Source organism: Manduca sexta, chromosome 21 (assembly GCF_014839805.1).
Source record: "Manduca sexta isolate Smith_Timp_Sample1 chromosome 21, JHU_Msex_v1.0, whole genome shotgun sequence".
NCBI lineage: Eukaryota > Metazoa > Arthropoda > Insecta > Lepidoptera > Sphingidae > Manduca > Manduca sexta.
In genome coordinates this window covers 27,398-46,254 of record NC_051135.1, presented here as the reverse complement: position 1 = coordinate 46,254, position 18,857 = coordinate 27,398, and the positions used below count along the sequence as shown (strand labels likewise).

General features: G+C 34.1%; 4 protein-coding genes across 4 annotated transcripts in view; 1 reads left to right on the top strand and 3 right to left on the bottom strand.

Moving 5' to 3' along the window:
• Positions 1-546: 546 nt before the first annotated feature.
• Positions 547-3,548, bottom strand: LOC115447097 (F-box/LRR-repeat protein fbxl-1-like). Its single transcript, XM_030174031.2, is given in 3 exon segments — positions 547-2,582; positions 2,584-3,035; positions 3,290-3,548. Coding segments are annotated over 2 exon segments (1,059 nt in total). The 5' UTR covers positions 3,004-3,035; positions 3,290-3,548; the 3' UTR covers positions 547-1,943.
• A 2,907-nt stretch (positions 3,549-6,455) lies between these two features.
• LOC115447112 (glutathione S-transferase 1-1) lies at positions 6,456-12,095 on the top strand. The gene is made up of 7 exons (XM_037441016.1): positions 6,456-6,679; positions 7,765-7,878; positions 8,808-8,974; positions 9,200-9,332; positions 9,623-9,689; positions 10,291-10,494; positions 10,963-12,095. Exons 3-7 carry the CDS (start codon positions 8,830-8,832, stop codon positions 11,116-11,118), a joined length of 705 nt encoding a protein of 234 aa, XP_037296913.1. The 5' UTR covers positions 6,456-6,679; positions 7,765-7,878; positions 8,808-8,829; the 3' UTR covers positions 11,119-12,095.
• On the bottom strand, positions 10,932-15,361 carry LOC115447132. The gene is made up of 2 exons (XM_030174075.2): positions 15,068-15,361; positions 10,932-11,235 (listed from the first exon to the last, which is right to left on the bottom strand). The coding sequence occupies exons 1-2, from the start codon at positions 15,266-15,268 to the stop codon at positions 11,161-11,163; spliced, it is 276 nt and encodes a 91-aa protein (XP_030029935.1). The 5' UTR covers positions 15,269-15,361; the 3' UTR covers positions 10,932-11,160.
• Positions 15,362-17,131: 1,770 nt separating this feature from the next.
• LOC119188499 (acylcarnitine hydrolase-like) overlaps positions 17,132-18,857 on the bottom strand; it is a 9,562-nt gene continuing 7,836 nt past the window's right edge. The window contains exons 9-11 of the mRNA XM_037441030.1: positions 18,399-18,536; positions 17,936-18,242; positions 17,132-17,461 (exon numbers count right to left, since the gene is read on the bottom strand). Coding sequence (XP_037296927.1) covers positions 17,164-17,461; positions 17,936-18,242; positions 18,399-18,536 — 743 coding nt within the window. The 3' untranslated portion in view covers positions 17,132-17,163. The remainder of the gene's footprint in view (positions 17,462-17,935; positions 18,243-18,398; positions 18,537-18,857) is intronic.

The following is an 18,857-nucleotide window of genomic DNA, read 5'->3' as shown; positions in this document are numbered from 1 at the left end:
TTAATAAGTCTATACAGTTTACCTTATCAAATAATCTACAATCACAGCTTTTGATGGTTTTGCTATTGGGTTTTATTATAAATATCGTGCGATTAATTGATTCACTGGGAATATACATTACGATTTCTGATAAAAATGTTTTATGTGAAGTTTATTAAGTATTTTAAAATAAAACCCCATTATTAAGATAATCTGGGAATAAAATAAAGGATACGTAGCTGGAGTTGTTTTACAGAGAGCCTGTGCTCCAGAATTAACGACTCCCATGCTTTTATAATAATTTTGGTTGTAAAAATTAATAGTACTTATATATGTAGCTGCGTCAATATGCTGGGGTGGGTTTAGACCATCTCTTTTCCCCTGGCTTTGCCTGAGTAGGGCACACAATAAATATCACAATATTCCTAAATCAATTAGATTATTTTGTTGCTGAAGGAATGGCTTGAACTACTTTACTACATTACGATGTTTTTACATTGAAACTTTTGCATTATCAATTTATTATAACCCAGCTTTTAGCCAGTGGTATATAAATAAAATCTAAAACCTGTTCAAAATATTTTATTTTATGTACAATAATAGCACAAACAATTAATCCACAGTTTAAAAACGTGTTTATAAATATTTATTACATACAATTTTTGTTTTAACATAATATAGTTCTAATGTAAATCCTATAGGCAAATTCGCCTTACCACTTAAGATTTTTTACATAGATTTTGTCATGTTACACATTGTTAAATCAGTTAACAAATAAATATTTTATTTTAACAAAGTGAGATGTCTGTAATGCTGCACTATATAAATAAATAATACAGTTTTTAATCATAGATTCAAAACACAATTATTTATCATTTGTATATGAGCTGCATTAATCAAACAAATAGATTAATCAACAAAAATGTAGGAAGTCAAATAGACAGATAAGATTCATGGATTTGTTAATTATCTCTAGAAATAGATTTCTGAATATACTACCATTTAATCGCGGTTTCACCCATGTAAAAATAAATCCAGGTGATGTCCTCTATATATTCTCTCTCAATAAAATGTCAAACTATCTCCATACTTTTCGTGAAATCGGCTGTGTTACAGTCGCAAAAACGTAATAGACAGAGAGTTTGTATTTATAATACAAATATCGAAGTATGGATTTGACGCAACATGTCGGCAGTTATTAGAAAAAACGTTTTTTAGTAGATAGAGCAACAATTTGTTTATTATGTATTAATATAATGCAGCATCACATAGCTTATTCTATAACACTGACTTTCTTTCCTATGTACCAAAATTTTATTAAGGCACTCGCTAATTGACAGTATTCCCAAAACGTGAGGCGGAAATGAATAGTGACATATTATGTGATAGACAAACAACTGCATTCCACTATGTAGGTGCAGTGTTTAACATCTAATACTTATTTTTAAATACTGAAGTATTATAGTTTCTAACTCAGTAAATTAACACATTAACCACAACACAGCTTACATCCTAAAACCAATTTGGAATAAATACAAATTTCGTTTAGCTATACTTCAAAAATGTTTAATCATTAAAAATTTTGTCATACAATAATTAATTGCATTTACTGCAATATTAGAATTGCTTTGTTTATAAAAATTTAAATGATTACAAATACATAAATTAATTGGGTCAAATCTTAGTAAAATTTAACTAAACTTACCGTGTATTTACTGTAATCCCTATAACAATCAAGTTGACAATACACAGTAAACATATAAATTCATCAATTTAATGGTTCAGCTTTTTTGCCGAGTATAATAATTTATAGTTAACTTTCAAAAATTCAGATTTGTATATAGCATTGAATTTATTTTAGTAGAGAAGTTGCATAGTTTCACCTATCACATGCATTTGATCTTTCAACTACAACCTGTTAATGTGGACGGATTTGAAGCAGCCAGCAGTTATTCGTTTTTTTATTAATCTAATAATAATTGTATTTTAAACATTTTCTCTAATTCTGATCTATTAAAATCTGGTGCAATAATAAAAGGGCACAGATAAAATGATAATTCCTTGAGATTAGGCGCACTTGTTTTGATAGCCTTTGCTACTTGCATAGTGACATGGAGACATCGTGACAAGCTTAAGTATGTGAGATGTTGAAATGAATTGTTGGTAAAATATGAAAGCAAAGCTGTCCTAGAGAAATAACCGTGACGTAATTTAAGAGACTGCAAATTCTTTAGCCTGTACAGATGTAGCAAACTAGAGTCAAACAATGTTTTACATGTCATTATGTGAAGAACTTGCAGTGCCTTGCAGTTAGATATGTGCCACATTATGTCATCATTTAATGTATCCCCATAGATGTGTAAAGCTCTCAGTGTGGATTGTTTTGTTCTCAAAAGAGATTCTAGAAATTCTGCAGGAATATTCTTCATTTTCTCCATACTAATACTGACTAAATTGGTGCACTGCAACATACTGTATAAACTGTTGTGAGTCAAAGCAAAGTTAGAAAGAATCAGGGTCTCCAGATACTTCAGTTTGTCAAATGGCAGGTGATAAACAAAATTACCATTTGCATTTTCAGTATTTTGTACTATAAGAGAGTTCGCGAAAGCTCAGAAATTTCAAATTGGGCCAGTGACCAAGATCATCAAATATACAACTATCAACTTGAGATATGCTTATTTCTAAGTGAGTCAAGTTGGGACAATAACTTATCAAGGAAGCCCTCACTTGAGAATACAACTTGAAATACTGTAACTTAACATTTTTTAAGTATTTTGCCACAAATGGCACAATACTTTCGCTGATCCTCACATAGTTTTTCATGCATACTATGAGCCGTGTGTTGTCCCAAACACATGGAGTCAAGCACAGTTGTTGCCACCTCATGCACACTTTAGCCACCGCTAACAGTGACTCAAAATCTATCATCGAAAATATGTAAATAAGTAGCTCATTTGGCAGGTCATTTATGGTTAATGCATTGGTACAATGTTGAACACCTGTCATTTCGAGGTGCACCATCCTTGATGTCACTGGCTAGCACTTTTGAACTCCTGGAAATATATTTTTTTATTGTTACACTTAAAGCCATATGCATAAAAAATATGTTTGTTTTGTAAGAAATAAAAACATGAATTTAATATGTAGACATCGTATTCTTGTATTTATGTTTAATATAATGGGACAAAGCATTACTATTAACCCAGTAAGGTCATGAACCTTGAACAATCGTAATATATAAAAGACTGAGCTCATGTTTAAAATATAAACATTAACAACAAGCTATTATCAGAATATATAATTTTACCTGTGTAGTACCTTGCTTCCTATTCGAGAAAATTGTAATGTTTGCTTTAGTAGAATCATAATTTATGTAAAGTTATCCTTCTACGCTACGACACTATGCTCACGCGTTATAATTCACTTCCCAATGTTACGTTCTTCATTTGTAATTTTATGATTCATCCTAAAATGTGGAATACTGTTTCAAATATAATTTTTAAAGTAATATTAAAAATAACTTTCATCTTTGATGCTATTTTTGTATGACGTTATGACGTTTTACTTCAGGCACTTTGACATTTGATTAGAGATACGCAGTGCTTCTCAGTATATTGGTATTATCGACATATCATTTTATAAATAAGGTTTTTGTTGTTTTTGCCTTTGTAGTGTTTCTACTTACTTCACAATAGTGTTGCGTAAAAATATTGTTAGAATACACTATATTACTTTATTAAGCTCTAAAATTATTATTAGTAAAAAAAGTTACATTTTTTGCCACCTTATACACGCTTTAGCCATCGCCAACAAATAAACATAAAGGAGAATGCCCATTTTTGTATGAAAGTTGGGCTACGCTTGCGTCTGTACAAAACCTTCACTAAACTATAGGGAATATATCATAAATCTTATATAAATTGAAAACAGTTGGATATTCGATGGGAGTTCGGAGTAATCAGAATTTTAATAACTCGGTTATTTTGAGGTTAAGTATGGACTGCAATAATGTACGGTAGAAAGTACCTACGTGCTTAATTAAGTTCAGTATTGGAGAACCTACTTGATATTGCTATAAATAATTATTGGACATTCTTTTCACTTAGCTTTAATCGCCCATATAAGAAATTGATAGGTATTAACATATTTGATGAGACGAAGCTCCAACAAAACTTCTAAGATAGTATGGCGGAATATTAATTTTTCCACGGAGCATATACTACCCGACCCTTTGTGTAAGTACATATTTTTCTGACTTATGACATATTCTATTACATGGATTAACTTAATCTTTATATTCACCTACCACTATCTCATTTCAATATTGCGTCAACACATATTGTAGAATAGATTCAGCTTAGTTTTTATGACCGGCCGCATGCCTGACGCCAACCCTCTTTGGACGATTCCGATTCCAGGCAAGTCATGTCAGAAACACCGAGATAAAATGTTGCTTGGCCTGGAAATCGAACAGGAACACAGAAACTAACTTCACAGCCTGATTAGGCTAATAGTTACTTATCATAGGAAAAGAAAAATAAAACAAATACGAAATCTGATGTATATTTTTATACAGATGTGTAATTTGATAGATATGGCTATCCAGAAAACAGACAAGAACTTGATGTGGCCGCAACACGCTTATAATACTGCTGAAGTGAGTGAATGACTTCTTGCAGTTCTGGTCGGGTCATGTCATGTCGTTGTTGTCTGTGAAACTCTCTATTAACTGATCTGCAGCAGGCAGCACAAATTCGTTCCAGCCTTGAAACCTAAAATATAATGTAGAAGTTCAGTAAATATGTTCAGATTATTATTATTGTTAAACTGTGTTCTTTAGTTTTTGCAAGATTTTTCACACATTGTGGGTAGGTTAATAACAATCTACATAACTTACAAACTGGATAGCCTGTCTAAGAAATATACTTATCGTTGCTGTGGCACCGCAATGGTGCAGTTAATACACCGCCGGGATATGTCGTCTCGATTAACTGTCCTGGGTCTAGGCTATAGATGACATTGTGTTGCTGCCTTCCGTCTCAAAGTTCGGAACACACACTATATACCGTGTTTCTTAACAGTGAATTTCTCGAGTCAACATTAAAATACATAAGAATAACACTCTGATCTTGAGTAAAATATTTTAATAATTAAATATTTTCATTCAGACAAATCTAAAGTGTCAAAATGTCATTAATTTCAGTTGCCAGTGTAATAAAAATCAGTACCCATATATTCATTTAATTAAAAATAAAGTCCAGACATGTTTTAGCTATTTGCGGGGCCCTTTAGGGCCGGTGCCTGCCTAGGTCTCAATGCCACCGGATCTTGGACCTAGGCACATAGGCAAAGGATGGGAACACCGTAGGTTCTTAGTCAGTAAAAGTCTGACACGCCCTCCCGCCCATCCCAAGGCGGGAGATAGTCAACTGACGATTTACCTACGTAAAAAAAAAAAAAAAAAAAAAAAGACATGTTTTAGCTGACTTGAGTATTTCTGTCAATGCAAATACAAGTAGCCATTTGTTTGTTTTTAGAATGATTAATATTTTATCTTTTTTACCAGCTATTTGGAGTTTGGTCATAATTATTAAGTAAAATATATTTTTTATAACAATAATTTTGTTTAATGAATAATATATTTAATCTATATATTATAGATTCAAGTACAAGTACATTTATCGTGCATATTAACTTTTTATTCCATTTAAAAGGGAATTTGTTATAAATTGGTATCAATTCGCCATATTGGCAGTAAATTATCCGGTGTTTGATTTGCAACAATTAAACAACTTTTTTTTTCATATCTTTAAAACCCCTATTTGCTCATGACTGAAATAAATACAAATGAAGTAATAATTAAAATTATGATTTTACATGATTATTTGGTTAAGACGCATGACTGACGCAAATATAGCCTGGTTTTGGGCATTGTCCTTTAAATACACTCTCCCCAAAGCCCTTTAAGATAATAATTAAAAACTATTAAATGAAATGAAAGTCGTCTTGAGAATTCGTTTGTGTGTTTTATACGCCTGAATTATAATATCCGAAGTATAATGTATTCTGTAATCTGAATCATGTAGGGTGCTACATCGTTATTTTTACGAAATTATGTCATCTAAAAATATGCGTGAACAGAACACACAAACATACTGTTCATTGTAAAAATGATTACTACTTGTTTTAAATGTCATTTGTCGTTAATATCGATAATTTTATTATTCGTGTTTACATTGTACATCTCTATTCTTCAGTTGACTACATTGACAACTGCGGTCCGTTTAATACATATTTTAAAGGAATATCAAAAAAGCGTTAATTAAATCCTAAAAATATTAAGTTACATTGTAAAATATAATGCAATTATTGTTAATAGATAGTACTAATAAAAGACATAATAAATTAAAAAACGAGTGGCAAATATGAGGCTGCAGGAACAGATGGAGATTCTTAGCGGTTTAGAGGTAAATAATTATTAATTTATGGCAAGATTTCAAATGGGATGTATAGCATTGTAATTGGATCCTTGTATAATCGAATCAGTAAGTTTGGGGGATCCTAAAATCGTTTGTCCTATATTCGATAAAATAGGCGTGTCATAGCGATAAATAAAATTAACAAAACTTAGTACTTATCTGCACTTACCTGTACGAAACAGATGGCAACAGGCAACGGTGTGCCCAGTATTTGTGGGGTAAGTAATATTTAGAAACAGCACTGCTGTATTTGGAGGAAGTCGTGCCTGCAAACTGAAATAAACCTGAGTTTATTTGATAGAGGTACTGGACTGTTGTAATCGTAAGTTAATTAAGAAGTACCTCTTGTGCTTGGAGATGTAACCGAAATAGTTTGATCCGATCCGATCCCCGGCTTAGCAACCACGGCAGTCCCAATGAAGAATTGGTGGGCCATACCGCTATCGGTGAGGATGCCAGCGGACGGTATGCTGGCGACCCACAGCTATTCGGTCACGGGGTGCGAGGGGGGGGGGGATGTTCGCGAACCCTTATACTTTATAGGCCTCAATGTGTATTTAGCAACGAAGAGGTACTTATACACATTACACTATGTGCCTAGGGTCGTGGCATAATGTTCCCCCGTGCATGGGCGTGCAGACGTGAGCAACAACTACCCTCCTAGTACTTACTAGTAGTAACCAAGTATTGACCTATAATTATTAAAATATTTATTCCACCCATAAACCACATATTACCCATCACAGATTGCGGCTTACGATTACATTCGATAAATGAATATTATGCGAAGCAGATTCTACGTTTTTTTTTTATCATGATTTATTATGTAAACATTTAAAGATTCGTTGTTTTATAGTATTCAGTATCTTTGATAACGCTAGCTAGATTCTAAATGCGCAATGCGACATGTAATATGTCTCGTCCTTTTGTATAAGATACCGTCAGGTTACCAACTACAATGCACCTTAATTCTAGCGATAGACAAAGTGGAAATTTAACTACTTAGCGGTTAGTTCCTTATAGTTTGCCTATTTTATTCGTATCAAAGATTCTAGATTAGGGAAATCATCAATAAGACATTAGCAGTATTTTGCCCCACACGGAGTCGCAAATAAAAGCTAGTTATACTATACACGAAGATCTAATCCACATTTACGACCGTTATCTGGGTCTTGGAATCGGGTTGAGATACAGACTATACGTATAATAAGGTAGTAACTGTAGACTACATATTACACCTTCATCATCTAAATAAGTATGTAAACGTCATTTTAATTTAAATGTTTTAATAAACACCGTGTAGACAAGTGAAAGGCAGGCGTTGTGTCCGCTGTGGGAGGTAGCGGCCTCCAGTAGATTCAGTACCTGTTTTAGCATCATACACCGTGAACGTTTCTGTTTCTGCTGTTAAAAGGAGGTAAGAAATAAAAAATATACATTTAAAATACATATCTTATCCCTTATTTGTTAAAAAACAAATATATTATACGTAATAATCTTGAGAATGATTTCTGGACAAGAAAGTAGAAACCAAATTTTAAAAATAAGTTTTAAGATTATAAAGATTGTTATGGCAGATTAACCCAATAGTGAATATTATTGATAATGACGTGTTACATTATATAAAATATGCCGTAGCTATCAAGCTGTTTAATTATGGTTAACTACTAAAATGTGTAGATATATACATATTTTACCCAACAATGTAAACAAAAATTACTTATTAATATTTATAAGTATCACATGTACAATACATTATGGTCGTAGAATACATCTTTATGTAAACATTATAATATGTATATTGTATATAATTATACATACTTAATATAATCACATGTGGCATACATTATAATCGTAACTGCCTGTGAATAATCGAAGAAACTGGAAATCGATTACTTTAGAAAATAAATAAACAACTAGTTATAAAAAACTCTACATATTTATTACTTTTATGAATAGATATCGCTTCATAAGTAATTTATGGCAGTATTGTATTTTCTTCCTACAATACTAATACCGAAGATACGTTATATTTTAGACTTTATATCTATACAAATACCTACCACGCAAACGCTACGGAATTGGGATCTAGGCGTTACACTCTATTCTTTAATTACGAATCAACTGTTCGCAAGGGTTGTTGACATTATGCAAAACATAATTTAGAAAGTTAAGTACTTATATCATTAATATTTAAAACTTAAAACCTAATAAATAGTATACATACTGCTACAACCCAAGACCTAAACTTAAGTCATTTATAAAATATATTGAAAAGATAAATACAATTTTCGTTTGAACCGCTAAAATATACGGTATTTAATTTTCTCAAAATGAATATTCCAGTATTTCCGAGATCCAGGCAGCCATGGTATTAAAACTGTACGCAGTTTCGGATGGGCCCCCGTCTCTATCAGTGCGACAGACTCTTACTCAACTGGAGATACCCTTTGAACTGATCAATGTAGATTTCGGCAAAGGAGAACACATGACTGCAGAATATGCTTTGGTGGGTATTAGTTTATGTTTAACAAATTATAATTTACAATAAGTATAGAGCAGGAAATTACTAAATAGATACCTTATACATACTATTGATTATGTCGAACCGTTACCAATTATTTAAATTGAATTAATAAAATTAAAAAAATCTTGCATATCCTGGTATAGCGCAAATTTGTCCATAAATTCCTTTTAATTATATAATTATCATTACATAATATTAGACATTTTTTTAGATGAACCCACAAAAGAAATTCCGGTTTTGGACGATGATGGATTTTACTTAAGTGAAAGTAACGCTATCATGCAATATATTTGCGATAAATATAAACCGGGCTCGCCTTTATATCCGCAGGATCCACAATCAAGGTAACATTATAAGTATTAAACACCTTTTATAGTCCTCTCTAGATCTTACTTACTAATGAATATCGAGGTATCAATGAATATAATGCCTCGTTCATTATGATCATTTTTATCTGTCTGGTGTTGTACCTAATTATTATTAGCTCTTTATCCTTTGTGGATTAATATATGGTATTTTGAAAAATTGGGACTTCGGATTTGGTCAATGGGTATCTGAATTATATTACTGCCACCAGAAGATATTATATTTCCTTTACAATATATTTTTAAATGATTTGTAATTTAATTTTCAGAGCCATCGTGAATCATCGCTTGTGTTTCAACTTGGCTTCATATTACGCTAATATATCTGCTTATACAGTGAGTAATATCGTATACGCCATTCATATCTCCTCGAGGTATTACTTTAATCATTCTATGAAAAATATCCAATAATCAAAAGGTATAGGATCTCATAAAATATTTCTAGGTATAATCTGCTAAAAGTTGTTTTGTTTAGGTACTTACCTTTCTCAAAGAAATGATATCCTATAAACCAATCCGGCCTACATTTGCTTTGTAAATATTTGTCATCCTTTTTATCTCTTGTCTTTTACTTATCACTAATACTATTTATAATTTTGATAGCCAGTTTTCTGGAAAATCAATCATTTTAAGCATCCGAGATACGCATTCCTCCATATATAAATGGTAACACTACGCCCGTATAGATTTTCTTCCCTAAAGGAAACTCCCATTGTGCAGTTTTTGGGATGACAAGTAGCAAAATTTTGAACTAGAAGTTAGTCTACTTATCTGTTTGTTTGTCAAGTTCTATGCAAAACTATTCTTAATTCTAATAAACTTCTAAATATACAAATATCTTCACAATTTTTTCTAACTTATGACATCAGTAGGGCAAGTAGGATTTATCTAATCAATTATTTCAGTATTTTATAAAAAAGCATGATGATCGTTCCAGATGGCGCCAATATTTTTTGATTACGAACGTACACCCCTCGGTTTGAAGAAAGTGCACATTGCTTTGGACGTTTTCGAAACGTATTTGAACAGGTTTGGAAAAAAATACGCCGCAGCGGATCATTTGACTATAGCGGACTTTCCACTTATCAACTCTACTATGACACTAGAGGCTATTGGTTTTGACTTTTCGAAATATGCTAAAGTAAGTGGCAAAAATATTACGTTGTTATAGTCCCCTGCATCTTTCAAAGTATCTTTGCTTCGGGGCAAAGTGTTATTAATGCTTAATGTAATAAAATAAAGTTTTGAATGGCGTAGATATGCCCATAAGGTTGGGTTTTAAAACGACTATCTGCTTGGGGTAATGCTTATTGAACAAAACCTTTTAGCTTATGGGCAATGGTGACCATGTGGACGGAAGGAGGGTTCGAACCAGGTGATCGCCCGTGATCTCGCACTTAGACAAGGGACCTTAGCTGAGGACATTTTTTGGTTCACCACCAAGGTTTCTAGTGCCTAATGCCTATAGGATATTAGTGCAAAGGTTGTTTTATTGTACTCTCAAAATTCCAGTTTAAAGAAATCTATTTTCTTAATATTTAAGTATCTAACATTGGGCATAAAGAAAAGACATTCGAATTTTAAAAATATATTTTTATTTCTTTTCCAGATACACAAATGGTACAATGATTTCAAAAGGGACTATCCAGAACTATGGAGAATTTCCGAAGGTGCTATGAAAGAGATCATGGAGTTCGCCGCGAACCCGCCTGACTTGACACACATGGACCATCCGATACATCCAATTCGTAAAATTAATAAATAATGTTTTTTTTTTAACTAAAAAGTAATAAGAAATAAGTGTTTTCTATCCGGAGCCAGACACGCATCTCCGCATGTAGCCGAGGCAAGCGTTGCTGCAGCATTGTGTGTGGTACGTGCACTGTGAATAACAAACAAAGATATTAGAAATGTTTAATAACTACATGTGGTCCCGTACCAGTGGCGAAGGATCCATAATATACCCCATTCCTATACTGCCATGCTAAGCGCAAAAGCGGGATGTCAGGGAAACCTTATTGCAAGATAATCGAAGTTTTGTTAATATAGTTTTATAGTTTTGTATGTAAAACTGAGATAGAGAAACTCTTTGATGGTTTTTTTTCAACAAGTTCTAAACAAGATACCGTTACTTTCGTAAGGTAAGTGTTCATTGGGATGGGTATTTCTTTAAAGTATAAGTATGAGGACATCAAAATCAAGATTTTGTTTTTTTTGAGATACCGCTTTTGAGCTTAGCACGGCAGTATAGGCATCCCTTTATGTAGAATCTAGTTTTCATAAGAACGATTTGCAAACCACATTCATGCATATTACAAATCTATAAGTACCATATCGTGTCGGGTTCGCTTTCGGAAAATCTCACCTTTCGCCACTGTCCCATAGTATGTTCTTACTATAATGTGGTCCCAGGCCCAGGGGCCTAGACAAATGAACGTGTAAACCTCAATAAGTTAAAATTGACAAAGCCATTGCACTACCTATTAACTATCTATATATGTAAAATTATGATCTTTGAATATAACCACATTAAGTATATGTTGTAACATTGGTATTTAAAGTAATAAATATTTCGATCACTTTGTTTATGTTCTTTCGAAGACCATTATGATATCGTTATCACACCTTTTAACCGGTTGCACGAAAGATAATGTAGTAGCTAGTAGCTACATAAGTACACATTCTACACAAAAATGTGGCATTCAGTACAAATGGGAAGTAGAATAAAGACTTATGATGGCACTTCTTTGTTTTTTTCCTCCGCCCACTTGCAGTACTTACTTAAATAAAAATAACTTACTTTCCTACTTTTCATAAATTTTATTTTATTTTGCAAGAATTTCCAAAAATAGGTACTAAGTACTTATGCGATAGAAAATTATTAATACTTAACGTAAAATATTATATTACTAACTATCAACAACACTTATTTACGTCCAATGCCAGAAATATTGGAAACTCAGAAATCTGATCATGACACAGGACACCTATGAATGTGATATACTTACAAATTCGAATAAATATGTAAGCACCTACCTACTTTACAAATAACGGCAGTAATTTCCTAATCAAATTATTCAACATTAGATACCGTCAATATGAACAATTTACTTGGGTACTTAATATTATGTCATTCGCTCTCATCAGGTAGGTAAATTTTTAACGTAAGGGCCCTAAACTACGAACTCCCCACGTGGGCCGACGAGAACGTTTGAGGCAGCAGTGAGGTGTGAGCGAGACAAAAATACGGGGAAAAAGCAAGGATACCTGACACAAAGCAGTGCGGATAGTGCCGTTTCGCCTATTTTTGTAACTAAGCCCTTATTGGGGCGCGTAGGGAACGCACCCTACTGGCAGGGATCAATTACACAATAGAGCAGGCAAGGGACAAAGACATGGTATATAAGCATTTCAAAACGCGTTTTTTTGCGATATTTCTCTTAATACTTACAACAAAAATTATAAACTTTGTTCTAATAATTCATTCGTAAATCATCAGTCTTATTCGAAAACTCGAAGGAACATCATTACCGATGACATTGTAATATTCAGAGTAAAAACAACGATGTGTTTGAAAAATTTATTATGTTATTTTCCTATCTTTGATTCATGTCAAAGCTAGTGAACCTTAAAAATACCTATTACTCCAAGTGTATTTTTATATTAAATTAAAGTGAATATAAGTGTTTGTGTATGGTACTTTCAAAAATCAATTAAACCCAATTGTGAGTACTTCCCTAAATTATTATAAGTAATGTACTTAAGTATATTATTTATGCCTTTTATCAAACCCCAGTATATTTTAATTTGTAGCAGTAACAAAAGCTATCAAAGATTTATCTCAGAGAAATACTCGCTTGTCAGTAAGAACTCAGAACTCAAAACATTCGCGAGAGACTCCGCGCGCATTCTCTACTACAGTGCAATAAATTTGCTAGTGGTAGGATATATTTTATATACGCCCGAATAGCTACCACCGTGCACAAAGTATTAAAGATAGTGGCCCACTTAAGTCTGTCGCGTTCCGGGATCAGCCTTTGTATATGCGGTTCCAACAGACCGGCATAATTGCGTCGACTGCCGAGGAGTAATCATCTCTTGTCATTCGACATTCTATTGGACCCCACTCCACTTAACATCAGGTGCAGTGGAGTCACTTTCCGTGCACGTATAAAAGAGAAAACTGGGTCGCACTCGTAAACTCGTTATTGTTCAGCGACAAAATTATCAGAACTACACACGCGCTTCTCCGTGCTCGCTAATTCGTTTCTATTTTCTAGTTCTACTCGCTGACTGATCATCATCGGCGTTGAGACAAATGCCTAAGCCAGAACCAGTAACGTACATAGACGTTCCATATACCTAAAAGTTCAATTCGTCCATGTCTTTAGTAACCGATACTACATAAATGCGCTATGTCATAAGCGTTTAGAGTAGTCTCACGCGACATTATGATTAAGCGGAGGCGTAATTTCATTACGTGAGTACACTGAGGCACCAACCTTTACTAACTGTATCGAATTTAGAATTGAACCCGGTATGGAATTAGTGCCCGACGTGACCATAGCCCGTAGGCTTGCACCCTATCGCCTCGCGGATTTCAAACGCCTTCACATCAGAACGGATATGTATTTAGCACACGGAGAGACCATGTTCTGGGTTAACATAAGGATTAAGGGGCTACTTTATATTTCAGTAATTTGCTCCTATAGGTAATATTTCAATTTTTTAATCTGATATTTAAATAGATCGCGATGACTTTTGTAGTTGAAGAGGCTTTTGGCGCGGGAAATTCTGCGAGCAACATCTATTTTTATATAATTTCAAGCAAACAAATTACAACTAAATACATTATATTTACTTTCAGAGTTTTTTTTTTTTATTTGTAGTCTTTCCGCCCATAGTATTATTTACTTATCATCATCTCAGCCACAGGAAGTCCACTGCTGAACATAGGCCTCCCCAAAGGATCTCCACGTCGACCTGTTGGAAGCGGCCTGCATCCAGCGACTTCCTGCGACCTTAGCCAGGTCGTCCGTCCATTTACTTACTTACATTGAAATAAAATCTACACCAATCATTTGTTGTCTTATTAATTCCTCTTTCAAAATTACTTATAATTACTAAAACATTTAATAATCTTAATCTGTAAGTAAATTACATTTGTATCTTCACAAACATTTGATTGTGAATAACATCCAATATTTGTTGCAGAATTTTATTTCTACGTCGAATCATCGAGAGGCAATCCAATGCTATACGCGAACGGATATCGATACACACTTCATAAAGAAAGAAACCCAAAGTCACTTAAAAAACGGTGGAGGTGTGCAAGACACAGCTTAGGCTGCAAGGCGGCTATTCTCATGGTTGATAACAAAATAGTCAGATATGAACATGAGCATAACCATAATGTTGTATATGTACTCCAGAGCAATGGTACTTTTCAATTGGTAAAACGCTAAAAGCTTTGAAAATTTTAACACAAGAATCTACAGTTTACTAGTGTAATTATTATTGTCAATATCTACGACCTACAGTTGTATTTGTATATAAAATTTTCTTCAATTACATTTTGTTTGAATCAATTAATCCCGATTAATCCTCACCAAGTTTATTTCTTCTTTGATCTAAAGGTTTAAACATACACTGGATGTTATCAAATATAAACCTGTCTTTAATTTTATTCATGGGTAGGTTATAGTTATACTTACAAATTCGCCAATTTCACCACATTTCTTCGTCGTAGTTTCAATCTGCGGTTCCACAACAGGAATCGGGTCTAGATCTTCGACATCTTTAGGCACAACAATTTCCTTTGTTGTCACTGACGGGTCATCAACTCCGTCCCTTATCAAATTGCCACTCGCGTATACAAACACGATGCAAAAGAACAACATGCAAACACGAGACATTGTGGTCGAATACAGTTTACCACTAACGGATTCTGTTTATTTGTCGATTGATATAGTAGAGGCTTGTGTCCCCGGTGTCAAATATACATGCCTATACGCCCGCATGTATGTCGGAGATAGCATGACAGACACCTCCTGCATGTCAATACTGTTTATAGGATGTTTATTTTGTGACTTAGTTCAACATACTTTCTTTCTCGTGTTTTTGTTATTTTTTCCTTGTTGTCGTTGTGCTGGGTTAAAAGTGCCTACATGTAATTTAATGTTGACTAGCATGAATCAAGCTTTCTTTATTTGACAATAGCTTTATTAAGTATAGCTTTGGTAAGGTATAGTTGGTAGTAGGAGACATCAGCGCTATCATATGGACGCCTCTTAGCCTCATCAATTAGAGAGGTGCAGTGCAGTATCGCTCAGAAACGGCTTTGATCAGCTTCCTTGTGCAACAAGAAACCCCAGGACCATCTCGTATGCGCCGAATCAATTGCCGCCAGCAGCATTTCCGGACAGATACGACGTGACGACCTTAAAAAAAGAGCGTATTCCCACTCATAAGGCCGGCATGGCATCTCTATACCCCCTGGTACTGCAGATATTCATAGACGCTGTAATCACTTATCATAACGTGACCCGTATGCTTGTTTGCCCCTCTATATCATAAAAAAGGCTATCTAGTTCCTCAAATATACAATAAAGTCAATTATATTCTTTTCAATGCGTGCAGTGCAGCAGAACTTTAAGTACCTTTCAATATTTTTAAGCAACCTCCAGACCTGTTTTCTAAAAATAAGTCATAATCATAAATCAAAGTATTATATATTTATATAAAATATTATAAATTATAGCTGTCACATCGTATCGTACGATACCATACGATGTGACAGCTAGCTTGGTTTCGGGTGGGATGAGATTTCCTGAGACTGAAAAAAATCCCCGCCATTGCCTATTCCCTGATCCTTTCCTATAGCCCATAAGTTGGGCAACGCATCCATGAATATTCTTATATATTTTTTTTTTCTATGACCCGTTAACATCCCTTAATATCAGGCGATCCACTAACTCGTTTGTCGGCTTAACCGAAAAAAAAACGCAACACTTACCCAAATATGCCGCAATTGACTTCCTTCTGGAGCATTTGGATAAAAAAGTAAAGACCAAGACCTTAAAGATGTTAAATCTAAATAACACTTTAGGTACTTACTACCAAACATTTATAAATTTATCGTCCTGTATTTTACCTCATACAGAACTTGGCAAATGGCAACTATCAGTAATTATCCTCGTTGACATAGGTACTCGTATATGTAACTATTACTCAGTAATCTGGTTTTCAAGTGATTCACCAGCATTTCTAGGGCAAGTTACTGCTTATCCATTATCGTAAATATTTACTCTCACATATCGAATTACACAACTATATTTGCGAAAACACTAGAAGTTTTTAAACTGCGCAAAAAATGCAGTGCATTAGATATACCTATTACTTACCAACTAATGATTTTGCAGTTTCAAGGCTTATGCTTATACCTATGCATAGGTATAGTCAGGGGCTCTACTCCGTCTACGGCGGTAAATCCGTCTTTTTGCGATTAAGTATGCGATTCCTAAATAAAGAACAGCTTGATAGCCATGTCGGTACGAGTCAAAGAAACAACTCATTATCCCATAATATTAACTAAGTACATATTATATGAAAATAAGAAATTTCATATTTTTGTATTAATCTCTGGACTACATCATTGAGACCCAGTACAATTGAATCTTAGGAGCTGTGAGTGTTTGTAGCCCTTTCAAACTACTTATAAGTTACGAACGAATATGTTCCCAACTTATTCAAAGACGTGAATGATAAATAATACAATATTTTGCAAATAGATATAAAACATATATTAAATCTACAAATCGATCGGGAGGCCTAATATAGAGCGACGCGTAGTCCGTCTGGTTTGCTGAATCACCCTCGGTGGCACAGTAGTTCTGCGACCAAGCACGCCTGGCAGTAAATTATTCATTGGGAGCACATCACCGCCTAGATTGTTCAATGGCAATTGGTTGAGTGGCAGATTATTTAATGGCACGTTGTCCAAAGGTAGCTGAAGCGGTAGACCACTTAATAAATCACCAATTAAATTTTTGCAGAGAGCCCCTGTCAGTCTGTCCGCCATACCACCCCATAGTCCCATTTGGCAGAATCTGAAAAGAAATTTCATTGTACGGTGTACTTATCTACATTTTTTATAGTTCATTGTGAGAGCGAGACGGGAAAATGGACTATGGCAAATTTAATCAGTCTTAAAGAGTTCCGTATCCTAAAATATCCGTAATACTGGCGGATGCCGTAGGCATAATATGTACATACGTATTGCTAAGAAATCTATCGACATTTTAAATCTTAAATCTTGTTGTGTCCCCCGGTAGATATCCGAATTTAAACTGGCAATAACGGAAAGATATAGGTCTTAATAGATTCAGTAATCTTATGGATGTTTTTGCAGCCATTAGTTAATGGACTAGACTGAAAGAACGATATGAGGACAACGCCTAGCAATGCTTCATGGCAGATCGCTCTCGCAACGGCATTGCATATCCAAATGTATTTTAACAACATAGCATACTCGCTAGATCTGTGAGCCCAACTTGAGTAAATATAATAAAAACTATACAAACCTAAACCCTTTTTCCGTAGTAATTCGGTCAGATATTTTCAAAAACTGATCGCTATCTTCTGAGTAAGGTAACAAGCCAAATAAGCTCTTCTTAGAGGTACCCTTGTCATTTTCTTCAGCATTTAAGCCATGAGCAAAGTTTGAAATCAGGCTCACAAAAGATTCTCTGACACGAGCGTCCGTGCTCGACACCTCACCACCAGCCGATCTGCCTTCAGCATCTAATGGCTCGAATAAGTAAGCTAGCTCATCTCCATGCGCAGGACCTTTCACTTTACTGTTACTGGTCAAATTTGTTGCGGAATCGTCTGAAAATCATAGCTTATTACGTACGCCTATCAAGATATTGTTCATTTGAATTAATTTTAGTTATATAGAATAACCATAAACTAAATAATATCAATAGTTTTTCCTACAATACCGTTTTAAAACCGATTAGAAGACAATGAAAAAAGTAAATTTACCAGTAAGGGCCAGGCCGGGCAAGAAATGGGATCCTTTAGTAAGGTTGCCGACGTGCTCAAAGCTGTATAGATAAGCGGGGCCGCCTGAACTCCACGCACGGACACTTTGGTAGGCGGGGAGATTGAACAGGGCATCACCTGAAAAAGACAATATCTAATTCACTTTAAAAAATAACTATTGTAGATTAATTTCGCTTTCTGGTCATTTTGTGTACCCATACAACATATTTATTTCATATTGATACCAATTCATTAGTTTAAAACTTAGGGTACTTATAGTCTATTTTGAAATTTAAATATGTAAATGAACATTTATATTTACTTATCTACACCTTAATAAAAAATGTTCACACAAGTATAAAGTATTATTTAAATTTATTTTATGCTGTTGAAGTGGTTTTGGATAAACGGAACTCTATAGCGTAAAGGATAAATATACCCATCCCCTAGAATGAAGGG